This window comes from Macrosteles quadrilineatus, unplaced genomic scaffold (genome assembly GCF_028750875.1).
Source record: "Macrosteles quadrilineatus isolate MER2022 unplaced genomic scaffold, UCM_ALF_1.0 Scaffold_1__1_contigs__length_201487025, whole genome shotgun sequence".
NCBI lineage: Eukaryota > Metazoa > Arthropoda > Insecta > Hemiptera > Cicadellidae > Macrosteles > Macrosteles quadrilineatus.
Window position 1 is genome coordinate 32924417 of NW_026542594.1, and position 15194 is coordinate 32939610.

Sequence of the window (15194 nt, forward strand, 5' to 3'; positions counted from 1 at the left end):
GGGCTGCGAGAGTCTGACGGAGTTTGCCAATGTTTTGAGGAATAAAGTAAATGATTGTCAATTTCCCATTCAATTTTTCCAACAAGCACTTGTTACCGCTTTTGTAATGGGGATATGTGATAACAATATAAGATCCAAACTCATGGAGAAGGATTATGAAACGTTCTCAGAAGTCATTAACGTAGCTAATTCTCTTTTCTCAGTAAAAGATGCTTCATTAAATAGTTTTTCTCAGAGGGAAGATTGTAATGTTTTATCTCTAGGACCATGCTTTATATGTGGTGGTAAACATCTGAAAAGGAATTGTAACATTAAAAATCCAAGATGTTACAAATGCGGGAGTAGGAATCACATAACTAGAATATGCGCAGATTTTTCAACGGGACTCAACCAAGCATTAAAGGTGCAGCAGTTTCCATTACCAACTCAAGACGATTTATTAACCAAGATAGGTCCTGGACAGAAATTTACTACCCTTGACCTCTCTGATGCTTACCTTTCTATTCCCATGGACACAGAATCTAAAAAACTCCTTGTCATTAATACTATTTTTGGTCTTATGAGATACAATCGACTGTGTTTTGGCGTAGCTCCTGCTACGGCAATTTTTCAAAAAAAGATGCATTCTATGCTTTCTGGATTAGATGGAGTCGCTTTCCTACTGGATGATGTCATTATAACAGGAATAAATGACACTGAACATCTAAACACGTTAAAAGAGGTTTTGAAACGCATTGAGGACAATGGTTTTTGTTTAAACAGAGCTAAGTGTCACTTCATGAAGGAAAAAGTCAACTATTTGGGTCTATGTATTTCCAAAGATGGAATTTCGACGAATCAAGACAAGATAAAGCCCATAGTAGATATGCCTGAACCCCAAAACATTAAACAGTTGGAATCATTTATAGGAATGCCAAACTTTTACTCAAAGTTCATCCCAAACTTTTCTGAGATCTGTGCACCATTAAACAAACTCAGGCAGAAAAATGTTCAATGGACGTGGACAGAACAATGCTCTCAGTCAATTGACCGTATTAAAGATGCTTTAGTTTCCACTCCTATTCTAGTGCCATTTAATAGTGAATTACCTATAGTGGTTGCAGCCGATGCTTCATCAGTGGGGATTGGTTGCACAATTTTTCATCGATATCCTAACGGAGAAGAGAAGCCGATCGCGTATGTTTCTAAAACACTGAACAAGGCAGAGCAAAATTATTCGCAAATTGAACGAGAAGCTTTAGCTTTGATTTATGCTATTAAAAAGTTCCGCATCTACCTTTGGGGCACCCATTTTCTGATCCAAACAGACCACAGACCTCTATTGTCTATATTCGGATCCAGCAAAGGAGTGCCAGTAACCACGTCTTGCAGAATACAAAGGTGGGCTTTGTTTTTAACAAATTTTCGTTTTGACATAGAATACGTTTCTACTAAACTATTTGGGAAAGTTTACTGTTTAAGTCGTTTGCCTTTCAAGGAAGATGTCGAGTTTGACCAAGCCGATGAGAGTTATAGCACCGTAGTTGGATTAATATTCTCAGGTAACATAGATTGTCTACCAGTTACGGCTAAAGAAATCAGTGAAGAAACGTCGAATGATGTCACTCTTAATCGGGTCAAAGAGTTTGTATTAAGTGGATGGCCAAACAAGACAAACAATCTGGAGTTAAAACCCTATGAGCCAAGGAAGAACGAAATATCCATACATGAGGGCTGCCTAATGTGGGGGGTTAGAGCAATTATCCCAGAAAAGTTCAAGCAGAAATTACTTATGAACCTGCACGACACTCATTTAGGAATGGTAAAGATGAAGGCGTTGGCCCGAGATCGTTTTTGGTGGCCATCGATGGACAATGACATCGAAAACGTGGCAAGAACTTGTGCACTATGCAACTTGTATGCTGCAAGAGAACCACAGAGAAAGTTCCTCAGTAATTGGCCGAGATGCACTGACCCTTGGACCCGTATACACTTGGACTTCGCTGGACCTTTCCTTAATAGTGTTTTTCTTTTGGTCGTAGATGCATACTCCGGTTGGCCAGAAATTATCAAGTTGAACTCTATGACTACTTCAGTAACAATCAAACAAATTAAGCTGTTAATATGCCGATATGGAATCCCTAAAACCATAGTGACAGACAACGGACCCTGTTTTATGTCCGTAGAATTTGCACAGTTTTGTAAAGCATTTGGAATCGACCACGTAACCACTCCACCTTACCATCCGTGTTCCAACGGACAAGTTGAAAAATACGTCGGTACCATGAAACAGGCGTTGAGAAAACTTTGCCAAGAACAATCCCCTAAAGGTTTGGAAGCTGACTTAAACAACTTTTTATTTAAGTACAGGTTAACACCACACATAACTTCTGGAATGTCACCTTCTGAGTTGTTTTTAGGACGTCAGCTAAGATGTATCTTAGATTTAGTTCAACCCCAAAAAGGAAGTCAGATTAAAACAGAAGAGGAAGAAAATAAAGAAGATAAAACAAAAGAGAAAGAGAATAAAGAAGGAGCCACTACTAGCCTAAAAAACTTCAAAATAAATGAACCTGTGTTTTGGGCAGAAACCAGAAACGGAAATGTTGTGTGGAAACCCGGCGTAATCTTGAAGAGACTAGGGCGAAACGTGTGGAAAGTTGAAGGTAACGATAGAAGAATCTTTAAAAAACACGCTGACCAACTAAAGCATAAAAACCTTCTTGAAGACAAGGACAGTAGTTCAATCTCGGCGAGAAGGTGAAGTGTTCGTGCTTTTGGTCTGTATAGAGTTCACATTATTTATTACCATATGTTACATACAAATAACAAGATTGTTTACTTTTTGTTGTCAGTTAGTTTTTACATGATTAAAGTCAAGTTTCATTTTACTAAGCTGTACTTTTTAATTGTATAAGTGAATACACGTTAGAAGTGATGAAGGAAGTAGTCAAGGCGAGCTGTCTGGAGTGTGGGAACTGTTTTTGACGATTAGATTAAGGTATCTGCAATCATAAAATGCTATGGAAAGGGAGGGAAACAGGTCCGTGGCGTAGGAAGTGGCGATGGAAGTAGTAAAGGCGAGCAGTCCGGAGTGTTGGAACTGTTTATGACGATTAGATTAATGTATCTGCAATCATAAAATGCTATGGGAAGGGAGGTAAACAGGTCTGTGACGTAGGAAGTGGTGAAGGAAGTAGTAAATGCGAGCAGTCTGGAGTGTAGGAACTGTTTATGACGATTATATTAAGGTATCTGTAATCATAAAATGCTATGGGAAGGGAGGAAAACGGGTCTGCGACGTAGGAAGTGATGAAGGAAGTAGTCAAGGCGAGCTGTCTGGAGTGTGGGAACTGTTTATGACGATTAGATCAAGGTATCTGCAATCCTAATATGCTATGGGAAGGGAGGTAAACAGGTCCGTGACGTAGGAAGTGGTAAAGGAAGTAGTAAATGCGAGCAGTCTGGAGTGTGGGAACTGTTTATGACGATTAGATTATGGGATCTGCAATCTTAAAATGCTATGGAAAGGGAGGGAATCAGGTCCGTGGCGTAAGAAGTGACAAAGAAAGGAGTAAAGGCGAGCAGTCCGGATTGTGGGAATTGTTTATGACGATTATAATAAGGTATCTGCAATCATAAAATGCTATGGGAAGGGAGGAAAACGGGTCCGCGACGTAGGAAGTGATGAAGGAAGTAGTCAAGGCGAGCTGTCCGGAGTGTTGGAACTGTTTATGACTATTAGATTAAGGTATCTGCAATCATAAAATGCTGTGAGAAATGAGGAAAACAGGTCCACGATGTAGGAAGTGGTGAAGGAAGTAGTCAAGGCGAGCTGTCCGGAGTGTGGGAACTGTTTATGACGATCAGATTAATGTATCTGCAATCATAAAATGCTATGGAAAGGGAGGGAAACAGGTCCGTGGCGTAGGAAGTGGCGAAGGAAGTAGTCAAGGCAAGCTGTCCGGAGTGTGGGAACTGTTTATGACGATTAGATCAAGGTATCTGCAATCCTTAAATGCTATGGGAAGGGAGGTAAACAGGTCCGTGACGTAGGAAGTGGTGAAGGAAGTAGTAAAGGCGAGCAGTCTGGAATGTGGGAACTGTTCATGACGATTAGATTAAGGTATCAACGAACATAAAATGCTATGGGAAGGGAGGTAAACGGGTCCGCGACGTAGGAAGTGATGAAGGAAGTAGTCAAGGCGAGTTGTCCGGAGTGTGGGAACTGTTTTTGACGATTAGATTAAGGTATCTGCAATCATAAAATGCTATGGAAAGGGAGGGAAACGGGTCTGCGACGTAGGAAGTGATGAAGGAAGTAGTAAAGGCGAGCAGTCTGGAATGTGGGAACTGTTCATGACGATTAGATTAAGGTATCAACGAACATAAAATGCTTTGGGAAGGGAGGAAAACGGGTCCGCGACGTAGGAAGTGATGAAGGAAGTAGTCAAGGCGAGTTGTCCGGAGTGTGGGAACTGTTTTTGACGATTAGATTAAGGTATCTGCAATCCTAAAATGCTATGGGAAGAGAGGGAAATAGGTCCACGGCGTAGGGGGTGGTGAGGAAGTAGTAAAGGTGAGCGTGTTGAGTGTGGGAATGGATTTATGTATCTGCAATGCTAAAACACTATGGGAAGAGACTGTAGACTGTAGGTTAAAATAATTACGAAGCACGAATTGATACATATTTTGATACATGCAATCGTTGATAATAGTAATTTACAACTGAGTTGACAACAGCTGATTTTTACTCCATAGAGGATAAAAACTATTTTTACTTCCTAAAGAGTAAAAATGCTACTTTAGACCCGCAACGCATGCATTAAAACTGGTATTACTGCAGTATGACCAAAACAATATAATATAAACCCTTGATGACTCCGCTCAATTTTGTGGATGCCTCTGCGAACGCCACCTAGTTATACATCGATGAGGGCAACCCATGGTCAAATACAGTGTAACACGTTGCGCGCCTGCCTCTCAACAGTGAGCCATCGACTGAGGTGTGGGATTATGTTGCGTCTGTAACGAACTGTGCGCAAAATAAAGCGTTAAGCGGCTTAGTTGAATTAGAATACATATGGTGATACAAATATGGTACTAGGTATGAATCAGTGAGGATAAGTCTTCTGGACTACCAACTGCTTAGGCTATGGATATCACCTCAGATCATCACGCGTTAGGCATCCAACATATCATCAACATATAAGGCCAGATAAAATTTATTTTATTTACTTAACTATCTATAGTGTACCATAATTTAATTAACATTTTCAACTAAACATCATTAAATTTAACCGTTAGCTCAATTAATTTTAAATTATTGAACATTGATTTTTGTATTTAACTTATTTGAATTAATGCACATTGTTGTTAATTCCATTTAAGTTTACTTATTTGTCATGTACAGCATTAGACCCTGAGATATGTGTTAAAAAAATTATTTTTCCTACAGTCACCCGACAAAGTTGGCTTCCTTGTATGGTTTATAGTACAGAAAGCTGCTTATTGCTGCATATTTATACTTTGTCGTACGGTATACACTTTGTCGTACGGTTTATACTTTGGCGCACATCAGGATTCAAACAAAACAACACAAAACAGTGTTGTTCCATTATGCACGTAATCCATGTACGCTTGGAAATAGGTTGGCAACACAAAGATAATAATACTATGAGCAGCTGATTGACTATTATAACTACGATTTAACCTGTCATTTTGTGTTTATAGTTTCGGTATTTCTAAACTTTCTGGACTTTTCTTTTAAAAGTTTTTAAAACATTCCTACGATCTTAATAAACAAGAAAATACCTTTAAAGCCTTTTTTTAGGCGCAGAAACCACTTCAAATTACAAAAACATATGGAACTATTTTCTCAAGTCGCAGAGCACATTGCTTGCCGAGGAAAAATAGCGGAGTGATACGGACCGATGACCTCTAGGTCACCTATTTGTGTTGCCAGCTGAACCTAAAAACGAGTTGTAATGGTGTTTAAAAGACTAATTATTTATACTAGGTGAAACCCGTCTAAATCAACGGTTACTTTCAAGGCTCACGTTAATTAATCTAACTGCGATAAATTGGGTGAAATATACATATTTTGAGCATTTAGCAATAAGCGTAAAACATTAATGATATTAATTGCATTAGTTGCCAAATTTGGTTGATCATTCAATGAATAAAATATTCCCCATACCGTACGTCATCGGAGTTATTATTAGTATGTTATATGGTATCTCTTCCTTTGGAAGAACCTTTAAATAGTATTAAAATCGTATTGGTGGATCTTTTGTAGTTAAACACTTCCGTGATTTCATCAGTGTAATATGATTTTATTTCAAAAGAAAATATTTGTTGGGAAGACATATTCTAACTTCAAAGGGAGGTATATCTGTTACAGTGTAAGTTTGATTTTTCCTTTGTCACGTCGCGTCAGTTCATATCGTACTTCTGTGCCAATGAATGAACCCTCTAGCATAGTTTTGAGAAATTGATTGTGGGGTTACTGTTAAAGCTGGAATTCCTTGACATGGGGGATGTCAGTGAGTTGTCTCAGCCTTTTCAATAACATAAAGTTGTCAATATAATCTCTCTACAGAATGTTAGGTGTAGTGGAATACTTAAAGTGAAGTTGGCTTTTATTTTTTACTGTTAGGGGCCTCCTAGTTCATATGGTCTTGCGGCTTCATTGGCAACAAATAATTCAAATGAAATAGCAATGGGACATTTCCAAATAGCAAAAATACTGTAAATTGGCTGTTACGTATACAGGGTGAATGTCGTAAGGTGTCCAGTATTGATTTCAGACCAACCGTTGGTCCTACGATGATGAAGTAAAATTATTTCCCACTAAACCAACCCCAAGGAATAACGTAAAAATATTTTTAACGATTTTAAATACAGGGTGTACCAGAAACTGAGGGTCACTAGTCCGAATCTACGAAATATCAAATACAAACGTATATCATGTTATACATCAAATTAAAGCTCTTTTCAATCCAAACCATTTAGCAGAATCGGATTTTGATTATATTGATTCATTTCAAAATGGCGGCTGTTTTTGTGAAAAAATTAATATTTTTTTGAATACCCTGTATTTTTCTTAAAAATGCAGATATCTTGATTCTGATTCAAATATCGCATTCCTTATGAGCTAAGCTTTATTTTCATATGCAACACATCAATATTATCTCTAAAACAAAAAGTTTCAAAAATATCAGTTTTTGAAAATATGTACATAGCCAAAAATCAAAACTTTCAAATAGCACCATTAGTCAAATAGCATATCATTTTAAAGGTATTGCGATTCTAAGAAACTTTCAAATTTTAACCTTATGCGTATCTATTTTGGTTTTCGAGTTAACAACAAAAAACATGTTTCCCCACATTTAAACGCATGTTATTTGTTAAACATGGTGGTAAAGGCTGGACCACACTTATAGCCGTCTGGCTGACGTACAAATAAATCATGCACATATTTCTACATAAATATTGTAAAATGTTTTATCCAGTTGCTGTACACTAATATTAATTAACCAAAATATAGACATGGCTCATATGGACAACGTGCCCTTCTGCACTTGTCTTATTTTGTATTGTATTACACAATCAAAGACTTTTCCAATGATTGAAAACATCTATGACAATAATCTCATGAACCTATGATGATCTGTCTAGAATAATATGATAAAATATAGGCAAAAGTGGTAATAAAGGCAGACACCGTACAATAGATATAAGATAGTTCAATAAGAAATAATTGTAAGAGTTTTTATTTATTTTCCAATAATCACATAACATCATATTCAGACAGGGTATTCGTCATTGTTACAATATTTTATAGTCTCTATTATACTAAAATTATTACTAAAATAAATTTCATATGCTGAGCCTTAAATATCTACATAGCTTCCATATATTTCTCCAATGAGAAGAAGGCCTTCTCCAAAAGAAAGTTTTTTAACTTCTTTTTGAATTTAGGGAATGAATCAGTGTCCCTAATTGAAGAAGGTAATTTGTTATATATTTTTGGGCCCATGTACTGAGGAGATAAATGGAATACTTTAAGTCTGTGTTGAACTGGTTTTATATTGTTTTTAAATCTAGTGTTGTGAGGATGGGCATGTTGATCTTCCATGAATGTGTCAAAATCACTTTTAACCATTAAAGCTAGTTTAAAGATATAAGAACTATACAAAGTAAGAATTTTAAACTGAATGAAAAACTCTTTACTGTGAGTAATTCGAGACACTTTCGCTAAGACTCTAACTGCTCTTTTTTGGAGGATAAAAATTTGTTCGGCATGACTAGAAGAACCCCATACCGTTAAACCGTAATTCATAATGGAAGAAAAATAAGTGTGGTATACTGCTAATTGTGTGTCTAAATTTGTAGTATGTGGAATTACCCGAAGAACAAGTATAGCTGATCTGAGTCTCTTTGATAGATTCTTAATGTTTGTTTGCCAATTAAGTTGCCAATCTATATCAATTCCAAGGTAATTAACTGAGTTTTGAGAATATATTGATGTTTGGTTTGAATTTACAACAATGTCTCTATTCTTATTAGCAACTGAAAAGTGAATTAGTTGTGTCTTTGACACATTCATAGATAGACCATTTACTGTGAACCAGTCCCCGAGGAGTTGAAACTCATTAGTAATGAAGTCTTGCTTAAAATCCAATGTTTTTTGTTCGGTGCAGATTAAAGCAGTATCATCTGCATATTGAAAAGTATGCATTTTTGTAACATTACATAAATCATTTACATAAATTAAAAATAAACAAGGTCCAAGAATGGAACCTTGAGGAACTCCGTAGGGTGTGTTACCCCACTCTGACTTATATTTGGTTTGGCATTTCTGTAATATAGTTCTTTGTTTACGGCTTTTTAAATATGAAATGAACCATTTTAATTCCACATTTTTTATTCCATGTCTACTTAATTTTTCTAGCAATATATCATGATCAACACATTCAAAAGCCTTGGACAGGTCACACAGCACACCTATTGTGCGCTGCGACCCGTCCAAGGCCTCCGCAATGCAGTTAATCATACTGGTAATAGCCTTTTCAGTACTGGATTTTGAGCGGAAACCAAACTGAGATGGATTTAGTAAATTATTTTGTTCCAAATAATCTGTAAGTTGAGTTTTCACAATTTTTTCAAAAACTTTGGAAAACAGGGCAAAAGAGCAACTGGTCGGTAGTCAGAAGGATTGTTAACATCACCCTTTTTAAAAAGAGGTTTTATCTCTCCATATTTAAGTTTTTCAGGGAAAATTCCTTCCTCAAGGGACTGATTCACTAGTGTGCAGAGAGGTTGTTCAATAAGTTTAAAAACTCTACTAATAACAAAGAGGGGAATTTCATCCCAACCTGAAGATTTAGTATTGCTAAGACTGGTAAAAACTTTTCTTAGATCCTGAACTGAAATTTTCCTAAATTTAAATTGTAAAGCAGAATTTTGAAATCTAATTAAATGTTGACTATTGTTCAGTAGCTGAATGGATTTATCTTTATCTGTCATTTGGTTAGCAATTTGTGAAACATTTATAAAATAATTGTTAAATTTATTTGCTATTGCCAATGCACTACCATATTGGTCGTTTCCATCATTCAATTGGATCTCAACCGGTGTGTCCGAGTTTTTTCTATTTAATCCAATTTCTTGTTTTACGACTGACCAAGATGCTTTACTTTTATTTTTGGACCTATCTACAAAAATAGGACAATACTATAAAATGAATGTCAACTGATTTTGTAATGGAACGTTATATTGCAAAACATGGCATGATACAGAAGAAAATCAATTTTAAAATCAGTAAATAACATTGTAAATACTTATTTTGGAGAATTCAATAACTCCCAATAGACGTGTGTTGTTTAAAATACAATTTAAGAATTAACAGCTGTTTAATTCAAAAGTATTATCCACATGATCAAAATGTAAACAAATCTGTGGAGGGATCTTTAAGGGCTTCTGGGGCAGAGCCCTAACGGGATTCACTTAGTTTTGATTTTGATAACTCATCTAGAGACCAATACCTTTCTTTGGATACCTTTACCAAGTTTCTACGCCCAGCCGTTCTTTCAAATTAGTGGAGACAAAGTTTCCAATTAAATATTTGGATTCCCCCATGTTAATCTTATGGGAGAAAACCCAACGTTGATGGATGATCCTGCCCAAACTAATAAAGATTTCAAAAAATGAAAAACACTTTGCAAAACTACAGATTAGGGCCATTATTTTGACTTTTTAACCATTAAAATCGGTCCAAAAATGGGGGAGGAGTTCTGTTCACAAAAATCGGCTTAGCGTATTATATATATAGATTAATCTTATGGGAGAAAACCCAACGTTGATGGATGATCCTGCCCAAACTAATAAAGATTTCAAAAAATGAAAAACACTTTGCAAAACTACAGATTAGGGCCATTATTTTGACTTTTTAACCATTAAAATCGGTCCAAAAATGAGGGAGGAGTTCTGTTCACAAAAATCGGCTTAGCGTATTATATATATAGATGTAGGCAAAAGTGGTGAAAAAAGCAGACACCAACCCGTACAATAGATATAAGATAGTTCAATAAGAAATAATTTAAGAATTGCTGTGATAAAAGCATTTTCCACTGATTTCATAATGGAACGTTATATTGCAAAAAATGATATGATAAAGAAGAAAATCAATTTTAAAATCAGAAAATAATATTGCAAATACTTATTTGGTAGAATTCAGTAACTCCCAATATGTGTGTTGTTTGAAAAACAATTTAAAAATGAACAGCTGTTTCATTAAAAAATATTATTCACATGGCCAAAATGTAAACAACTCTGTGGAGGGATCTTTAAAGGTTTCTGGGGCAGAGTCCTTTTTGCAGAGCGATTTTGCTTAGTTTCTCTTTTGATAACTCATCTACAGTCCAAGATCTTTCTTTGGACACCTCTACAAGTTTCTACGCTCAGCCGTTCTCTCAAATTAGTGGGGACAAAGTTTATAATTAAATATTTAGATTCCCCCCTGTTAATCTTATGGGAGAAACTCCAACTTTGATGGCCTGTGGGGCAAAGCCCGAGGATTTTTATTACAGGAATTTGTGAAAGGGGGCGTCTACACAAAAAATACTTTATTTTGACATGTCGTTTGTAAAAATCCGTCCATTAGTAACGGAGGAGTAGTGTTTAGTAGAAATCGCCTTCACGTATTATATATAAGGATGCTTTATAGTGACTGTAGGAAAAATATAATGTGTAACACGAGTGCAAAAAAAAGGCCTTTTCTGCACTGCGGCTCGGCGAGTGCGTAAACATTGCTCTCCTATGCAGCAAAGTGCCACTTTGCCCACTAGTTACACAAATAACTATTGAATAGCCTATTGGAAAAACCTAATCCATATATAAATCCCAAAGCACCCATGAGAAAACTACAAGTCACACCCCCATAAACCATATAGGTACTTAAAATGTTTGTCATGACGAGAAACAATCCATGGCGCAAAACTATCCATTATTTCATAAATTGCCCTTTAAGGTTGTAATTCCTTTCTAAAGGGATCTTTCCTTATAGGCCTACCTAATGTTAAAATTACCTCAGCTCTACTGATTTGTATGTAATTCCAGATTACATCTCTAAGGAATTTTACATCTCTAAGAAAATTGGATCTCTAAGGAATCCACCCCACGGACCCACAAAATTTAGATGTATCCTAATCCTCATGGAAGCGGTATTTGACTGAAAAACAAAGGCTTGTGATCAGCTGTTGACTTAAAGGAATGACTGTAACTGTTATCATGGATAGTAGAACAGAAACTGTATGGATCATAAACATAAACAAATGATGTCACTAGCTCGAACCAATAATAACATAAACATATAGTTTGGACGGTTTTTGACAGGTTAATAAAAAATAATAATACAAATATGTTTGCTTTTGCGCTAAAGTCGGGACCACGTAAGTTTGCAGTTGGTGGCAGCCAATCACAAGACAAGGCTAGTGCGACGTTGCCACATCACCCGTTGACAACACTAATTAAAATATACAAAGCAATATTTTCAAATCAGCTGGTATTATTAGATTTGGCAACACCGCACGGTTCTCATTGGTTCATTCAAAACCATGTGGTAAATAGGCTCCTCCCTCAACTGCAAACTTACATGGTCCCGATATTAGTAACGTTATTTGTTTATCATCAATACAATTTCTGTTCTAATACTCGTGCTGCGTAATTACTTCTTGGTTTCAATTGAATAGGTGTATTTATTATAAAAATGTTCCATTAGTTTTATCTTGCAAACTAAACATTGTTATGTCTTTAGACAAAAATGTCAGTAGTTAAAAACTAGTTTGTAAATACGGTACAACAGAATCAACTCAATGGTGACGACAAGTGTTCTTGTATTCACCGGTTGTGCTGATTCTAATGTTAATGATTCTAATGACTGGGATGGGTGGCGTCGTCCTGTAAGCCAGCTACTAGGAGGTCACAAATTGTGGATATTTATGGGCATGCACTGTGGATGCGATACTCCCCAGTGTGGATTAACGTCCGCATGGGTGAGTACTAGGACTATCCGCAGTACTATTCTGATAATTAGATCAATTCGTAATTACCAAGGCAAAAATGTGGTTCGGATTCCACTATAAACTGTAGGTCCCTTAGTTGCCATTAGCTGTATGGGCTATTAATTAACAGCTGTGTCTAAGGAATGTCGGCCTTAGTCACTAACAAGACTACAAGATCGCGCCACTCATCCTACACTCATCTCCATTCATACTTGGCTTAAAATACCTACTTTGTATGGTCGCCATTTCATAGAACAATATTAACAGTATAATGGTCAAACATTTCACTTAGCACTAAGATTGAATATACAAAATTTAAATTAACTACAGGGGGAAAATGAACTTGATCTTTAGTTTTTGTTAGAAAAGGTCTGTGTCGTATTTTGCGATGAAAAAGCAATGTGTGGGTAGTGTTTAATAATATTATTATAGGTTATATCTTTGTGGTGATATGGCTCATCTACTATCCAGTGCAGGATCAAGCTTTATTCATGCCATCTTATCTTTCAAATCAGTGGTATCACATGGATGTTTTGCATACAAACACATTGAAAACAATTTTCAACTAAAAACTGCTATGCGTCAATCCGGCAAGGATCAGTCATTTTCGTATTGCGCTTACTAATATTGCTCATGGAACGATACAAGAGGAAGATTATATTCTTTTCTTTACGATTCATATAAATAATACCAACAAAATCGTAGAAGTATGCAACGCTGTTCGTATCATGGCACGAAAAGAATAGGTGCTAACAAGGCTACTGACACCCCTAAAATTGGCTAAGCTGCATAGTCCTGTAGTATTCATTTGTGTCATAAACAAACCTTCAATAGACTCTATATTGAGTTCTGATGAATGCCAATCTTATGAAAACATCCTCAGATTAGCCAAATTATGTAGAGTCATGTAACGCCACAACCTTTGGACCAATGCAGGATTAGTCTATGTAGTGGTAGTCGGCACTTTCCACAATATTTTATACGAATGTGAAGAAATCTTATCACATTTGAAAATGAAGTTTTTATGTGTATTAGTTAAATTTAGTAATTATAGAGGGCCCACATTATACAATAATGTGGTACCGATTGTCCCTATTGTAAATAATTTGTAAAACATGGCATTAAGTATACTCGAAAACCAGTTTTTATTGACACCTACATTTCACAAATTCCAAGACATGACCCTGAACCAAGCAGTTGTTGATATTGGACCTAGAGAATTCAGTGCTGGGTTGATGTATGTTTACAGTCAAGGGCGGTCCCAGGGGGGGGGGGGGGTCGTGACCCCAGTGGAGGATTTACCTACGGCGCCGCCCCTAGGCCCGTTCGGCCGGCCGCCCCTTTGTTTTCCGCGATTGAGGAAAGGTTTCAGCGTAAAGCAATATTAAACTTCCCGTTGTTGGCATGCTTATTAATGCATTTTCCAGGAAAAACATAGTCACTATATGAGTAGGGCCTACTTTATATTAAAGTTGTATTAATAGGTTTTAAGAAAAACATATATTTTGTTGTTGAGACGAGAATAAATATGAATATGAATAGCCTAAATTAATCGCCGAACACGTTGCCGTCCTTGACTAAATTCAATTCAAATGTATTCAGCTTAAATTGGTTTTGTTTTGGTTTTTCTTATACTTTCTATGAAATTATTATATATATTTGAATTTAGGTGTTCACGTAATAGGGCTGCTGATAATATATTAAATTACGGTAGTAAAAGTACAACAGAGAACCCTAAAAATTATATTTCTAGTAGATATATATATATTCTAGTTAGTTATATATATATATATATATATACAGGGTCTTTTTAAAAGAATGCCGGGATTTTAAATGATAATTGCTTGGGTAATTTTCAAGGCAACTAAACGTTTTATACGTAACTAGCTGTACCCGCGGGCTTTGCCCCGTTTAACTTCATATGTGAGCTCGTTCGCATGGCTCAATCACGTCCTGGTTGAAGTTTGCTCGCGACGCTCACTCACCTTTAGGTTGGAGCTCGTTCGCTGCGCTCACACGTCATGGCTGAAGTTCGTTCGCTACGCTCACTCACCTTTACGGTTGGAGCTCGTTCGCTACGCTACCTCGCCTCCGGGTTGAAGTTCGTTCGCTACGCTCACTCACCTTTTGGTTTCAAATTAGCTGTTGTCAAATATTTAAAAAAATAATAGTGCTGCACTCTGTTGGTAATCCTTGTAACTTTAATGCTATTGAACATCATAGAACAGAACCAACTTGTTTAATTGAAACAGCTGTTATGATTCATTAATTCCATTTAAATATGAGTACTCATTAGGTTTACATGGGAAACTCCAGAGCCCGAGAGTCCGATCAGAATAAAAACCACTTAGTTTTCCTATTTAATGCCTAAAGAATCAGTGTACCAAATTTCAGCCTCCTAGGTAAGTGGGAAGTGGGAGAATTAGTGATGAGTGAGTCAGTCAGTCAGTGAGGGCTTTGCCTTTTATATATATAGATATCGAAACTAAAATAACTAAGTTTTGTTTCTCCTGTAGCAAGGGAGGAAATTTTGACCTTCTTCTCTGGTTTATGCACAAGCTGTTGATTCAAAATGATTTAAGACTAGCAGAGTACCCGTCCTTCGTACGCACGGGGTTGGAATATAAGTATAAAATGCTTATTGCAGTT

At 36.5% G+C, this 15194-nt stretch overlaps 2 protein-coding genes across 2 annotated transcripts in view; both read left to right on the top strand.

The window, feature by feature from the left end:
* Positions 1-15194, top strand: part of LOC128982175 (longitudinals lacking protein, isoforms H/M/V-like) — an 86836-nt gene that overhangs the window by 19828 nt on the left and 51814 nt on the right. The window lies entirely within an intron of this gene.
* Positions 620-2743, top strand: LOC128995752 (uncharacterized protein K02A2.6-like). Its single transcript, XM_054420773.1, has one exon. The coding sequence runs from the start codon at positions 620-622 to the stop codon at positions 2741-2743; it is 2124 nt and encodes a 707-aa protein (XP_054276748.1).